General features: G+C 58.2%; 1 protein-coding gene across 1 annotated transcript; it reads right to left on the reverse strand.

The window, feature by feature from the left end:
- Positions 1 to 3188: 3188 nt before the first annotated feature.
- Positions 3189 to 6122, reverse strand: LBHD2 (LBH domain containing 2). The gene is given in 5 exon segments (XM_060095417.1): positions 3189 to 3339; positions 4341 to 4408; positions 4410 to 4468; positions 4471 to 4501; positions 6054 to 6122. Coding segments are annotated over 5 exon segments (378 nt in total).
- Positions 6123 to 15396: the final 9274 nt, after the last annotated feature.

A 15396-nucleotide genomic window follows, 5' to 3' on the forward strand; every position in this document is an offset into this window, starting at 1 on the left:
ATATTGCACTGGGACACCTACTCAGAAAGGCATAGGGACCTGCTCACGGCCACACATTTGGCAAGGAAGAGGCTAGGCTTGCAGCCGAGATCTCTGCCTCTGAGGACTGGGTCTTCCCATGGGGCAGGGCCCTGGTGGACTCTGGGGGCTCCTTGTTCCACCCCTCCTGTTCTCCAGGTCACGGGGCACATGTGAGTGCTGGGACCTCCCAATGTAGGTCACCTCCACTCATAAGACAGGTCCCTAAAAAAGTTGGTGGTGCCCAGGCCTAGAGGGTTGCCCCCAGACCTCTTCCCAACTCCCAGCTGCACCCCACCCCTGCCCAAACCCGTGCCCACTTTTCAGCATGAGGCTGTGCTGTTTCTTTTACTCTATTTCCATGTTGTTTTCCCCCAACTTTCTCAGTAAAATCCCTTTAGAAAAGTCCCAGCCTTGTCTCAGAGGAGCCTTGGGCACAGGGCCGGTCTGGCCCGGGTCAGGAGAAGGCCGAGCAGAGGGGGCAGTTGGGAAGCGGTGGCACAGCTGGGGAGCCCAAGAAGAGAACAATTCCTCTGCCCCATGTTGGGCTGCACAGCCCTGGGAGAGGCATTTCTGACTCAGCCTCAGGTTATTCCTCCATAAAATGGGGTTGTTGTTGGGATCCAGTGGGCTCACCTCAGCAGAGGACCTGGCACCCAGGGCAGGAAGAGAGGGAGAAGGACCACACCACCAGATGCTTGCCTGTCCTAGGGGTTCCTGGGGAGCCAGGCTACTACACGCTGAATGTAGAGGCCCAAAGCGGCAAATGCCACTTACACTGCCGCCGGGTCCAGGGCAGAGACCAGCCTGAGAACAGGACACCAAGGCTCCAGCCTCTGCCCCTAACCGGCTGTGGGCCTGGTCAGGGGTTAGTGTCTGTCTCTGAGCCTCAATCTCTCCGAGGCCGATGTTGCAAAGTTTAGGTTGGCCAGCTCCTGCGTGCTGGGGGCGGGGCCTCAGGGGGCAGGGCGAGTTTGTCGGTGGGCGGAGCATAAGTGTCTGGCACCGCCCCCTGCAGTTACACGCAAGCTCGCGGGTCAGTCGCTGTGTGCGTGGTCTCAGCCTGCTGGTATTTTTTTTTGGGGGGGGGGTTGGTTCGCGGGCCTCTCACTGTCGTGGCCTCTCCCGTTGCAGAGCACAGGCTCCGGACGCACAGGCTCAGCGGCCATGGCTCACGGGCCCAGCCGCTCCGCCGCATGTGGGATCCTCCCAGACCGGGGTACGAACCCGTGTCCCTTGCACCGGCAGGCGGACTCTTAACCACTGCGCCACCAGGGAAGCCCACAGGCTGCTGGTCTTTAAGGGCCGAGGCCCTGCGTTGTGCGGGACAGCAGACCCACAGGGTGAAGATCACCCCCACTGGGCTGCCTCCCCGGGCCTGACACCCCACTATTCCCCAGCTCACGGGGCACGACGGGGACCCGGGACCTCCAGTTACGGGTCGCCTCCACCCAAGACCTGCCCTGTTAGGCGGTGAGCTCCAGAGCGGCGCTGTGGGCACCGCCAGGGCTTAGGTCTCAGGCGCACCTGGGATTCTGTCCCAGCCGGGTCTTTGTCAGCTGTGGGACCTTGAGAAAGTCGCGTTTAAATGGCTGCAACACTCTGCCTGGGAGGGGCGAGGATGAAATCTCAGTAAATGGCACCGTCGTCCCGCCCCTCCCCTGCATTCCACACCAGGAACCCGGAAATGACTCCTGCTTGCTCAGGCCCTCGACCGAATCCCTTGTGTCAGCAAGTCCTGGCAAGGCTTCCTGTGAAGTGTCTGCCCCCTGCCCCCTTGTGGAGCCGACAGGAAGGGCCTGTGGAGGAAGAGGGGCAGGACCTTGAACGACAGCCCAACCCCCTCCTAAGAGGAGCCATCCTGGGCCTGTGTACTGGCCACAGGTTTAAAATTAAAGCAGGCTGCCAGGCAAACTTCTGCACTTCGCCTCCCACCTCTCCTGCATTTGGGGGGTGGGCTATTTTTAGAAAGAAGGCGGGTAGGAGAAAGTGCCTTATTCATCCTGGAGGTTAGCAAGGCCTCCAGGAAAGAACAGAGGGGCCTGTGTCTCCCACCTCCTCCTCCAGGCTCACCAAGACCTCACGCTACCACCCACCTGGGCCTGTGGATTTGTTGAGCTAACATTTATGCAGGGCTCCCCCTTGCCAGGCCCTGAGCTTCCTCAGGCCTGGGTCAGCCTGGCTGAGAGCAGGGGGCCAGGTTGAGATGATGGGAGGGAGGGTGGCACAGCTGGGGAGTGGGTCCAGGCAGTGATCAGGTTTCTGCGCCCCAGGCCCACCCCAACCGGCCAGCAGAGCCAAGAAACGATGTCGCTGTACCCCATGGAGGGATAGGGCCCTCGCGTGGCTCAGAAGGAGGTGCTACCCAATCTCCCACATGGGCACTCTGGCTGGATCAGTGGCTTCCCAACTTCAGGGATCCCGTCATAGCCGTGGCCAGCACTAGCCTTGGGCACCTCACTTCACACCTCAGCTTCCTCATCCATACAATGGGATTACGCAAGGATTTCATAAGATTCAAGCTGGAATAGTGCACCCCACCCATGTACCATTCCTGTGCCCTACTGCACCCAGAGTGGGTAGGGGGTGACAGAAGAAGTCCTGCCTTGGGGTCCAGCCAGGGCTGGAGGCCCCAAGGAGGTGGGGAGGCCACATAGAGGAAGCTGGTTTTGCCTTGGACAGCCTCAGCTGAGGCCGAGCAGAGCAGAGGGCCCTAGGCAGGGCGCCAGAGCAGCAAACACGACAGTCCCGCCAGCCACCCTCACCCCCAGTGGAACACCCAGTGGTCACTCACTGGGCACTCTGGTCTGGTCAGCATGGGCTCTGAACAGAGGCCCTTGCCTGGAAGACCACTGGCAGAACCAAAATTGTCCTTAGCTCCTCGAATCCCCACCAAGCGCGACTCCTGACCACCAGGAAGAGCCTTTATTTCTGCTTCCAACCAGAGAACAAGGAGGGGTGTGATCCGGACCCTGGGCTGTGGACGGGAGAGGGCAGGGGCTTGCAGTGCTGGCGGAGCTGGTGAGGACGGAGGTGGTAGCTCAGCTCTGCCTACTGGGCGCCCGGGCAGGCCCAGGCTGCTCTAAGCATCAGCCCAGCCGCTCTGGGGCTGAGGCCCTCTCAGCTGTCAGAGCCCAGGGATAGTGGAATCTGGCCATGTCCTTGTCCCATCACTGGGTGCAGGCGGACTGGTCCTCAGAGCTGGCACACTTGCTGCCAGTGTCATCTGGAACCTTCCCTGGTGCTCCCGGCAGACGCGGTGGGGGAGGTTGCAGAAGCACAAGGGCCTCCGTGTTGGTGGGCGATGCATTCCCGACAGGTCTGCGAGGAAATGTGCGAGGGTGGGGCAGGCCCCAAGTTCCCCACAGGTGAAGGGGAGGAGGAGGTGCTGGGCGCGTGGTCCTGGGCGAGAGAGGGGGGATGGGGCCAGGCTCTGGGAGCAGCAGCACCTCCACCCCTGGCATGGCCACCAGAGATTGGGAGGAGGCCCAGGGACCTCCCCAGAGCCCACGTGTCACTGGTTACCCAAGGGGCGGACCCTGGACAGACCTGACAGAGGCTGAGGGGAGTCTGGGGAGAGGTGGATGGTACGGCACCGACAGGCTCCTTCTGGGCCCCAGCTGCAAGGGGACTGCGGACCAGGGAGGGCTGCAGCGGGGGCGGGGAGCTGACCTCTGGGGAGGAGGAACCAGCAGGCAGGGTGTCAAGCAGCTCCAGCTGAGGCTGAATTCCCTGGGACAGACTCCCCAGGGGTCTCCAGGGGACAAAGCTGCCCAGGGCACAACTCACCCCTCATGCACCCTCCACAGAGGCCCTCCTGCCCAGCCTGCTGTTTCTCCTGCGCCACAGAGCTGGCTCCTGGCTGACCCCTCTCCTGCCCACATCCCCCTCCCAGAAGCTCCCCTGGCTCTGGCAGCCCCTCAGCCTTTAACCAGGGCGCCCATGCCAAGACAGGCACCTCCCACCAGGGCCCATCTCCCCGGCCTCGCACCCATACCCTTACCCCGCGCAGGCCCTGATAGGCAATGCATGCCTGTCCCAAAGGTAATGAATCGTGAGGGCGAGGGGAGAGGGGGCGGGACCGGGTGGCGAGGGGTGAGAACAGACACATACCTGTGTGCCAGGCCAGGGGCCACACAGCGGATGAGGGGACCTCATGTGCCGATGGGAGGGGGACGGTGACAGAGAGAGGGGCAGACCAGGCAGCGCTGAAGCGCTGAGCAGAAGCTCACAGGGCAGGCAGATGGACGGGTGCGGGCAGGCTGGAGGGTGGGGGACCCGGCTCCTGACTCCTCTCGGGACCCCTACAGGCAGCCCCTCACTCAGCAGCAGCAGCCTGGCTCTGGGCGGACCCCCTCTGGGCGCCCTCCGGAGGCCAACGCAGCTCCCCGGCTCGCCACGGCACCCCCCTCGCCGGGCTCCACCACGATTGAGGGCAGCCGCTGGCCCACCGAGGGCCCTTCTCCCGGGCACCCACCATGGCCTGCAGGGAGGGTGGGTGGGGGTCAAGGCAACGCCAGGCCTGGGCTCCCCACTCCCTGCCACGCCTGTCCTGCACTGTCCACTGGGAGAGTCGGGGGGGGGGGGGGGCCCATCCCTCCCAGTCTTCAGGGCCAGGAGAGCACATGCGCATACATGCACATCCCCCAGAGGGTCCCGGCCCCTCCCCCATCCCGCCGCGGGAGCTGGGGCACTCAGCACCTGGGATTGGGGGCTCTCCCTGGGGCAACACAGGACCCACCTGGGCTCAGCCCTTAGGCCCATTTCACAAACAGCAGCCTGAGACCAGAAGGCCAAGGTCACACGGTGAGCGAGCTCAAGGCTTTTGTGCACCCCCAGCAGTCTCCGGTATCCTGCACAGCCCCTTCCTGGGGTCGGCCTCCTCCCCAGCTTGGAGGAGCTGGGAAGCTGTTGCCATGGCAACCCGAGTGACTTGCTCCGGGCTCATTGTTCAGTGCCCACAGGAGCCGCCATGCGGGGGCTGCCTCCTCAAGCTCTCCTGGTGCCCTCAGCATCTCCGCCTCCCATTCAAGGACTTCCAAGGTGGAGGCCCCAGCCAACAGTGCCGGCGCACAGGCCTCCGGCCCGGCACCACAGCAGCCCTGACTTCCCTGCACCAACCCACCTGTGTCCGTGCCTTTGCCTGGGCTGGTCCCCTTCCTGGAGCTCCCCACGCCCCCCTTCTTTTACCCAGAAGGGGAGCTGCTTGGTGCGTGTCTGCCTTCCCCCAAAGGTGCATGGAGGACGGGCAGGCACACAGCTGACAGGACTTTGTTAAATGGCCCTGAGTCCCCCCAGCAGAACCATCTGAACAGTGTTTAAATGCACTCTCTGGGTGGGGGCCCAGGAAACAGCATTTTAACAAAGTACCACAGGTGACCCTTAAGTGTGAAAACAGGTGTGACTAGGCTGGGACATCTGCGGAATCAGAGCAGGGACCCCAGCATGGCCCGATGACTGGACCTCCTGCTGGCCTTGCCAGCCCAGGGGCTCCTTCCCCCTCTGGGAATCCCTCGCCCCCCATCCCACCCCGCCATTCTCCTTCCTGCCCTCCTCCAGGAAACCCTGCTGGTCCCCGCTCAGGGTCGCTCCTCTGCCCAGACAGTGGGGGAAGGTGATCCGGGCCCGTGGAGTTAGGTGTCCACCCTCCCCATCTGCCCCGCCAGGAGGGCAAGCCCAGGCTCCAGACTGGCCCTCATGCAGCTCTGGGCTGGTCCCCCCACTCTGGTCCCACTGCCCCCAACAATGAGAAGAGCCCAACGCCAGCACTCAGGATTTCAGGACGGCACCCCTTAGGCAGGGACCTCACTTTTCAGCTCCATCAATACCTCCTGGAAAAGTAGCGCTAAGGGCAGGGGACCCTGGCATGGCCTCACCCAGCGGAGAGCAGACTGTCTTGGGCGCAAGGTCCGCTTTGAGGATCAGACCCCCGTAGAGGAGAACCGCTTCCTCCACCCAGATGGGTAAACTGAGGCATGCGCTGAGTCGCAGGCCAGGGCTCCCGGGTGGCAGACCATAGGGTCCCCACTGCATACCTTTCCTGCCAGGCCTCCAGCCTCCTCAGCTGGGCTCAGCTCTGGCATGGCGGGCTGGGGGGCGCTCATGCTGCTGACACTGTTGGGCTGCTCGGAGACAAGGAGCAGAAACGGGGTGTCTGCTGTGGGCCAGATGCTCGATCCCACACTCCTCCCGGAAGCTTCAGACGACTCCAGCCCACACCCGCCCCACCCCAGGCCCAGCACCCACAGCCCAGGCTGGACCTCTCTCACTGCTGCTCCCTGCCTGAGCCCACCCTCAGAGGGGGCGCTGAGGGACAGGTCCCACACGGTGTGCCCAGGCTGCGGTGGGGCGGTGGCAGGAGCGCTCAGTTCCTCCCTGAGAACAGACACCCTGAACACCCAAGGCGAAGGGAAACTGACCTCCTGCCTGCATGTGGCCATGCCCACTCAAGCCAGGCACAAGGGCAAGGGAGCCCCGCCAGAGACCACACAGCAGGGGCTCTGGGAAGAGAGGTCCTGCCAGGACTCGTGGGCACCAGCCTCAGACTCTCCACCTGCACTAGTCCAGAGGCAGAAATGGGGGCGGGCTCTGGCAGGCAGACACCTATTTGGGTGCTGGCTGGGGGGGACAGCAGGAGCCACGTGCAAGGGGCAGGAGTGCTGGGAGGGAGAGCACTGACCTGCAGGCTGGAATGCTGGTGATGCCCTGGGGCTGTGGGGAGGGGATCCTGTGACCACCCAGCAAAACAGGATGGCTGCCTTTCTGGGAAACGAGGTTTCTTTCACCCAGCACCCAGCTTAGGTCAGCTGAAGTCCCACTGGGACCCAGGGAAGGCTGCAAGGGGACCATGCACTGCAGTGGGCATCCCAGTGCATACCCACCTGAGCCTCCACCCAATCCCAGAGCTTGTGAAAGCCCCTTCCCCCAGGCTGATGCTCCCAGGTCAGTCCCTCCAGAGGAGCCCTTCATGGGGGATCCCATCCCAGGACCCCAGAACCTCAACTAGAGCCCGGGGAGCCAGGACAGAGACCAGGAAAGTGGACTCAGAGATTCAGACAGATGCGAGAAAGAGCCAGAGGGACAGGCAGGAAAAACCCACTGGCCACAGAGACAACGCAGAGCTGATAGAACTGGAGAAAGAGAGATACAGAGAGAAGACAGAAACAGACCCAGAGAGATTATGCAGATGGAGAAGGAGAGAGGAGGGGTGGTAGAGACGGTGATAGAGCCAAGGGGGCAAGCAGGCAGCCAGCAGATGCCTGAGGGCTGCCACCCCGCAGCCCGGCGCCAGGGGCCAGTGCCAGTGGGGCATCCGCACATCTAAGGCTCCACCATCCACACCTCCCTCAGCTGCCAGGTGTGTAGGGCCAGGTATGGCCGCGCACAGCCCCCAGAGATACTGTTCTTGCCCAAAGCGCAGCGTCCAGCAGCCAAGGGCTGACTGTGGTCCCCACACCCTCCCCTTCTCAAGGGAGCTCCGACTCAACCCCCCCACCCACTCGCCCCTTCCTCCTCTCCCACCCACGCCACGCCTGGCCGCCCGGGTTCCCCGCGGGGCACCGCCCGGGACAAGGGTGAGGAGGGGGGGCGCCCCTTGTGCCTCACTCACACTCACCTGGCCGCGCTGGATGCTGCGCCGGGGCTGCCACGCCAGGCTCGGAGCTGTCCGCCCCGCCCCGCCCTCCTTGGCTCACTCCCTCCCTTCCTCCCCCGCGGTCTCCGCCCACAGGCTCTGCGTCGCCCGGCCCTTCATTCACACTCACATCCCTCGGCTACCGGCCACCGCCCTTCCCAGCTCCAGCTCCCAGGTAGCACCCCGGCCTCATCCTCCCTTTGACAAGACCGCATCCCCCAGAACCTGATCCTGGTCACCTGAGACACCCAGCCTCAAGTTTGAGGTGAGGAATTCAGGGGGCAGAATTCGGGGAGGCCAGATACATAGAGGACGCCCTCCAACTGGAAGGGGGAGTGAAGAGGACAAGGACTACACTCAAGTGTGAGGGCCAAGGTGTGCGTGTGTGCGTGTGCGTGTGTGCATGTGTGTGTGTGCGGGGGTCACTGCACCAGGTCCCTCTTTACCCCTGATGCCATTCCCCCAAAGGAACAAAACAGCCTTGGGACAATCAGTCTCATTCAGCCTGGTGGATAGGCCTGACACCTGAGGCCAAGATGCCTAACCTCTGATCCACATAATTCCCCACCCTTCCACCATCCGGCACCTAACATCCACCATCATTTATCCAACATCCAACGTCCATCCAACATCCACAATCCACCACCATTCAGCATCCACTTATCCAACCACCGTCATCTACCATGCGCCATCTATTCATGTCTCTTCTACCATCCAATCACCATTCAACCACCACCCAACATCGACCATCTACCATCCACTACCCTCCCTCAATAAACCAACATCTGTCCCATCCACAATCCACCACCTAACTTCCACCATCCAATTACCATCCATTCACTATCCACCATTCAACCACCATCCAACCACCATGCATCCATCCATTCCCCACCACACTCACCATTTACCAAGCATCAGTACACCATGAAAATACCTACCCTTCAGTCCAACATTAATTCACCACCCATCCATCCACCACCTACATATCCATCATTCACTATGTAACAGCTTTCCATCAATATTTAACAACTATCTGTCCATCTACTGATGATTTATCCATTCACCACATATCTAGCTGTGAATCATCAATCTACCATCTACTGTCTATTTATCTGAATTTATTCACCACCCAACAATTAGCCTCCAGCCAGCCAGCCACAATTCACCCATTCACAGTTCAGTCACCAGTCATGCCCCCTCCCTAATCCATTCGTATTTCTATGAACCATAATCTACCATCCCCCACCCACTAGCCGTCTACCATTCACCCACCTCTTATCCCTATTCACACATATCTATCCATTCATTGCCCATCTCACAATATCCTCTATCATCCATTCATCATCCATAATTCATTATTCATCCAAAACCCATTCAAGTATCATCTACCACCCATCCATATTCATCCATTCTAGAAAAACTTACTGAGTGCCCTCTATGTACCAAGCATTATTTTAGGTGCTGGGGATGGAGTACAGAGACAGCAGTGAGTATTCATCCACCATAACTCCTCCACCATTACAATCCATTCACCATCCAGCCAGTCATTATCTGTGCATCATCCCCCATCCCTTATTCACTATTCATTCAATATCCATATTCATTTATGATCCATTCACTATCCATTTGCCATCTATCCATCTTCCTCTATCTACACATTAAACCCTGCATTTACAGTACACTGACCACCTACCATCCATCTACCATCTCTCCACCATCTTCCCAACCACCATTCACCTTTCATGCATCTATATTCCAAGATGTAGCCATTTATCACTTAGCCATCATCCATTCATCACCGAATCATCATCTATCTATCCAGAATCCACCCATTCATTATCTGTCCACCATCCACCTTTCATCTACACTTCCACAGTACACAAACCATTATCTATTGACCTAGCAACCATCCATTTATTTGCCATTCATGCACCATCCAGCCACCATTTACTTGTTCACCATTGATGATCCATCCATCAATCATATATCCATTCACATTTATCTACCATCTTGCCATCCATTCTCTACAGCTAGATCCTTCACAAGCACCCACTTACTATTTATCCACCGTCCATCCATACTCCCATGATTCATTCACCCAACAAGCATCCACGACCCACCACCTATCACCTGTAATGCATCCACTATCTATGGATATTTCAGTATCCATCAATCCATCAATTTAGTGTCCATATTCACTCACCCTCCATCTATCAATCTACAGTCTACTTATCTATTCATCATCACTTAACTACCATTATGTAGGTGCATCCACCATCTTCCTACCATATACCATCTAGCACCACTATCTACCACTATCTTCCAGTTCTTATCCAACCGTTATCTATACACCATCCACCCAACCACACACACATTTTGCCATTGCATCCATCACTCATCCATTAATTCACCTCCCATCCAGTCATTCATTCCCCACCAACCATCTACCCACTTAGTAACTTACCCATCCATCCTTCTGAGATGAATTCATCTATTCCTTATATTCTTATGTTATCCATACACATAAACAGAAGTAAATCATTCTCACTTCTCTTTTTCCACCACGCATCTCCATCATTCACCCATCCACCCATCTTTTCACCATTCTTCTGCCCATTCATTCATAAACTAAGCATTTATTTATTAATAAATCTTAATATTAAACATAAATAGTAAACACTTATTACTCAGTGCTAGCACTGGGTTCTGGGATCATCAAAATGAATAAGATCTCATCTGTGTTCACAGTCTGATGAATTCACAGTCTGATGGTTCAAAAAAGGGAAACATCACAATAGCCAAGACATGGAAACAGGGCTTCCCTGGTGGCATAGTGGTTAAGAATCCGCCTGCCAATGCAGGGGACATGGGTTCGTGCCCTGGTCCGGGAAGATCCCACAGGACGCGGAGCAACTAAGCCCGTGAGCCACAACTACTGAGCTTGTGCTCTACAGCCTGCGAGCCACAACTACTGAAGCTGGCATGCCTAGAGCCCGTGCTCCGCAACAAGAGAAGCCACTGCAATGAGAAGCCCACTAACCGCAACGAAGAGTAGCCCCCACTCGACGCAACTAGAGAAAGCCCTCACGCAGCAACAAAGACCCAACACAGCCAAAAATAATAAATAAATAAATTTTAAAAATACATTAAAAAAAAAGACATGGAAACAACCTAAATGTCCATTGACAGATGTATGGATAAAGAAGATGTGGTACATAGTACTCAGCCATTAAAAAGAATGGAATAGTACTCAGCCATTAAAAAGAATGAAATAATGCCCTTCGTAGCAACATGGAAGGACCTAGAGATTATCATACTAAGCGAAGTAAGTCAGACAGAGAAAGACAAATACCATATGATATCACTTATATTTGGAATCTAAAATACAATACAGATCAACATATCTACAAAACAACAATAGAGTCACAGATATAGAGAACAGACTTGTGGCTGCCAAGGAGGTGGGGAGGGAGGAATGAAAGTTTGGGATTAGCAGAGGCAAACTAGTATGTATAGGATGGATAGACGACACGGTCCTACTGTAGAGCACAGGGAACTATTATATATTCAATATTCTGTGACAGACCATGGTGGAAAAGAATACGAAAAAGAATTTATATATATGTATAGATTTGGGTCACTTTGCTATACAGAAGAAATTAACACAACATTGTAAATCAACTATACTTCAGTACAATTAAAATTTTTTTAAAAAAGGGGGAATCAGGCCAGACAGAGAAGTGTCAGTGTCAAAATGCATACTGTGTCCAAATCTTGGTGCCTCCATCTTCTGGCCATGGAATGGCTGTAGCTCTTTGCACAAGTTTCCAAGGAGGAGGACCGAGAAGGCGGCATCACATCAGGATCAGCAGAGGCCTGATCTGGGCAAGGTGGCTGCAGCGTGGGAGACCTGATGATGTGGGTGAGAAAAGAGGTGAGAATGGGAAAAGAGGTTGGTGGATATGAGGCAAGGCTGGCAGTACCCGGCTAAGGGACTGGTCCCCGATGATGGGTTCCAGGTGACAACGGGGAGCTCTGGGGAGCAGTGTTTAGGCAGGCAAGTACCCCATTCAGCTAAGTTCTGAAAAGGGACCCCTCCCCCAATATACATACACTTCTTCATTGGACAGTACCTGGACCAGAAGGACTGGGGCAAAGCTGCGGTGGTCCCTGTGGCTGCAGCCACACCCTCTCGACACCCAGGCACCCTTGTGTCAGAAAAGCGTGCGCGGGCACGCTCCCCTCCCGCCACCCCATCCCGGCAAAGGCCATCCCACCTCCTTCCCACTTGCGCAGGATTTTCTCTCCCTACTTGTTAATGAGGGTGATAGCTGTCCCCCAAGGTGTTGCCTTTCACCCAAGATGTTAGCTGACAAGGGCCTCACGGCTCCTGGGGTTCACTCACTCCTAATAGGGCTCTCAGGAAGTGCTCAAGCCCCTTGAGGCTTAAAGCTCTGATGGTGCAGCGGCGGCTGGGGATGGGGAGTATCTTTAAGGACAGGCCTGGAGGCCTGTATCTGAGCCCACGGAGTCCAGGCTTGGGGCCCATCTTTGCCTCCAGCCTCCGATTCTGCTTTTCCTCACCCCTTCTGCCCTCCACCATGGGCCCTTCTCCACAGGAGACGGCAGGAGCTGTGTGTCCCGGCCGCTCCCAGCCTTCGCTGTGTGCCGTTGGGAAGCCCTGCCCCTCTCTGGGCTTTGGTGTTCCCGCCAATGCAGTAAGAGAATGGAGTACCAAATGAAGAGTAAGGACCAACTATCTCTGATGTTCCCTGGCCCCGGTGAGGCTGGAGTTATCCGCTTCCCAGCCCCCTCACCTACACGCACCCTCCAAAGCTTGAATGGAGGTGAGGGCAGCGCCCGGCTGGGGGTACTCAGAGTGGTGGAATCCTGGCTCTGGGCCAGGAAGGTTTGCTCTTGGCGCCATCTTGTGGCGATTCTGGAGTAAAACACCCCAGACTCCCGCGAGGGCCACAGCAGAGCAAAGGGAAATTCAGATGTTAATTTGAATGTGAGCACCCTGGTCCTATACTTTGTCCTCGCGTGCTGATCCTCTGTGAGAGGCAGGTCCAGAACGGAGTCCCTCTGTCCTTGGTGAGCTGCTGGGCGGAGGGTCCTAAGTAAATGACCCCAGTGGAGGAGTGGACGGGCCCAGGGTGTGGACTGACAGCGAGGGAAGAGGGAGGTCCGGCTGGAGAAAACATCCCACCCCTACCCCGCTAGAACGAAGGCCCTGAGGCAGGGATTTTCAACCTTTGCTCCAACACTAAATCCCCAGCCCCTAAAGATTGGTTGACTGCACAAAGTTTCTGGACATCTCTGTCTCATGTAAATAATCAGATTTCAGAGTTTTTTAAATGCCATAATAAGAGAGTCACACACCCAGAAAGCACGGGCGAGCAGGTGTGCAGAACACAGGTGCACGGCGCCCTTCCCAGCGTCTATAGGACCCCAAGAGCCGCCGGCGTTGCCATCAGCCCTTGAGACCTGTGATGTGCTCCGCCTACGCTGAGCGCCGCGCCGGGACAAGTGCGGGGACAGATCCCGGAGGTAGGGGGAATCTGTCCTCCCGGTGAGGCCGGAGTGGGGAGTGGAGAGGGACCCGGGCCTGCCCCCAGACCCGAACCGCCCTCCTTGACCTGCACTGTCGCTGCGCTGAGCCTGACAGGGGGACCGGGTGGACTGGGGTCCTGAGACGGCGTCAGCTGGGGTGGGCGGGCCGACGGCCGGGAGGCTCCAGGGGCCGGGGCTGGGCGTTCACTGCTTCTCTCGAGCGCCCCCTCCAGGTCCGGGCGACGCCCGCCCGCTCGCCTTCCTCCAGCGTCCGCTGGCGACTAGGCGACCCTGCGCGGGCGGGGAGCCCACGGGGGCCCTCCGCCCCACTCCTCGTTCCCGCGACCCCCGACCCAGGAAAGGCAGATTGAGGGCGGCTGGCCTGGGAGCCTCGCCCCGCCTCCGACGGTAGGAGCGGGCGGTAGAGGAAACGCCGCGCCCGGCCCGACACCCGCTCTCCCCTTGGACGTGGGCGGCCCGGAGTCTGCCTCTCGGTCTCTGTTTCTCGGGTCTCCGGCCCTCCCCCGGGCGGGGATTCCGGTTGCAGGAGCCAGAGAAGGGGAATCCAGTAGACCTTCCTTCCTCGCTCAGCGCCGCCGCCTGCAGGCTCTACCCCAGGCACAGCCGGAGAAACTGGGGCCCGGAGAGAGCGGGCTCGCCCGCGAATAGGAGACGGAACCGGACGGGAACCAGCGCCAGGCGCCCCGCGCGGCGCGGGCACCCTGCTCTCTGGGGGAGGAAGGGGCTTGCTCCCCATTTCAGAGGCGCGAGGCGCTCGCTCGCCCCCCACCCCCATCCCCACCCCACCCCACCCCACCCATCCCCACCCCCATCCCCATCCCCATCCCCACCCCGCGCAGGGAACTCAGCTCGGGCGGAGAGGGGAAGCGGGGGGGGATCTGTCTCCGCCGGGCCCGGCCTAGAGGACAGCTGACCTGGGACAGGTGGGGATGGAAGCGAGAGAGGCAGCCCAGGTGTAGGGAGAGCGCGGTGGGCAAGTGAGCGTGGGGCTGCTGCTGGGATCCAGCGCCGGTGCCACCGCAGAGCTGACCGAGGCAGCGGGGAGGAAGGGAGCTGTCCAAGGGCACGGCCGCAGAGGCCACCCGCTCATTCCCGCCACAGCGCTCCGCCTACCATAGGGGACAGTGTTGTCGCTTGCCCTTCCCTGTGCCTCACCCCAGCCCTGCCCGATGTGCGCAGGGAGAGACTGGGGCTGGGCAGGACTCATGGTCCTGAGTTTTTTGGGTTTTTTTTTGTTTTTGATTGATTGGCTGCGTTGGGTCTTTGTTGCTGCGCGCGGGCTTTCTCTAGTTGTGGTGAGCAGGGGCTACTCTTCGTTGCGGTGCGCGGGCTTCTCATTGCGGTGGCTTCTCTTGTTGTGGAGCACCGGCTCTAAGTGCACAGGCTTCAGTAGTTGTGGTGTGTGGGCTCAGCAGTTGTGGCGCACGGGCTTAGTTGCTCTGCGGCACGTGGGATCTTCCCGGACCAGGGCTCGAACCCGTGTCCCCTGCATTGGCAGGCGGATTCTTAACCACTGCGCTACCAGCGACGTCCCTCACGGTCCTGAGTTTTAATCTCTAAAGCCTCCCGAGGACTCACCCAGTGCCAGGAGCAGAGGGCAGAACCCAGCTGGCCAGCCTCGGAGACACCTCAGGTCTTGCCCCACGTGGCCACCCCACTAAGCTGCAGTTCCTGTTCACAGAGTTGGGGACAGATTGTTCTCCAAGACGCACTGGTAAATTAGCGATGCCTGTCCTGAGCCCCTTTGTGTAATAAACATAAAGTTTAGAATATGTGCCCTTTTATACGTATATATGTTTGTATGACATTGAAATGTTCTGGAAGTACACCAATATTCTAGCTGAGCCTGCATTGCACTTCCTGTGTACAAGGCACTGTCTGGTGCTTTGCCAAGCTCACTTAATCTTGGAAACCTTGTGAGGATGGTATATTATTATCTCATTCTAAAGAGGAGGACACCGGGCACAGAGAGGCTGAGGAAACTGCCCAGGGTCACAGAGCTGAGACGCGGGGCTCGGGTTTGAGTGGGCACGTGAGACCTGCTGCAAACCACTGGGCTGGGCTGTCGTTTTCGGGTTACCGGGCGCGAAGGGGTAGGGAGGCAGACCTCTCACCGCACCTCCATTTAACACTGTCCAGCCACACCCCAGCTGGGGCCCGGGCAGCCCCGT

The sequence above is a fragment of the Mesoplodon densirostris genome, chromosome 4 (assembly GCF_025265405.1).
Source record: "Mesoplodon densirostris isolate mMesDen1 chromosome 4, mMesDen1 primary haplotype, whole genome shotgun sequence".
NCBI lineage: Eukaryota > Metazoa > Chordata > Mammalia > Artiodactyla > Ziphiidae > Mesoplodon > Mesoplodon densirostris.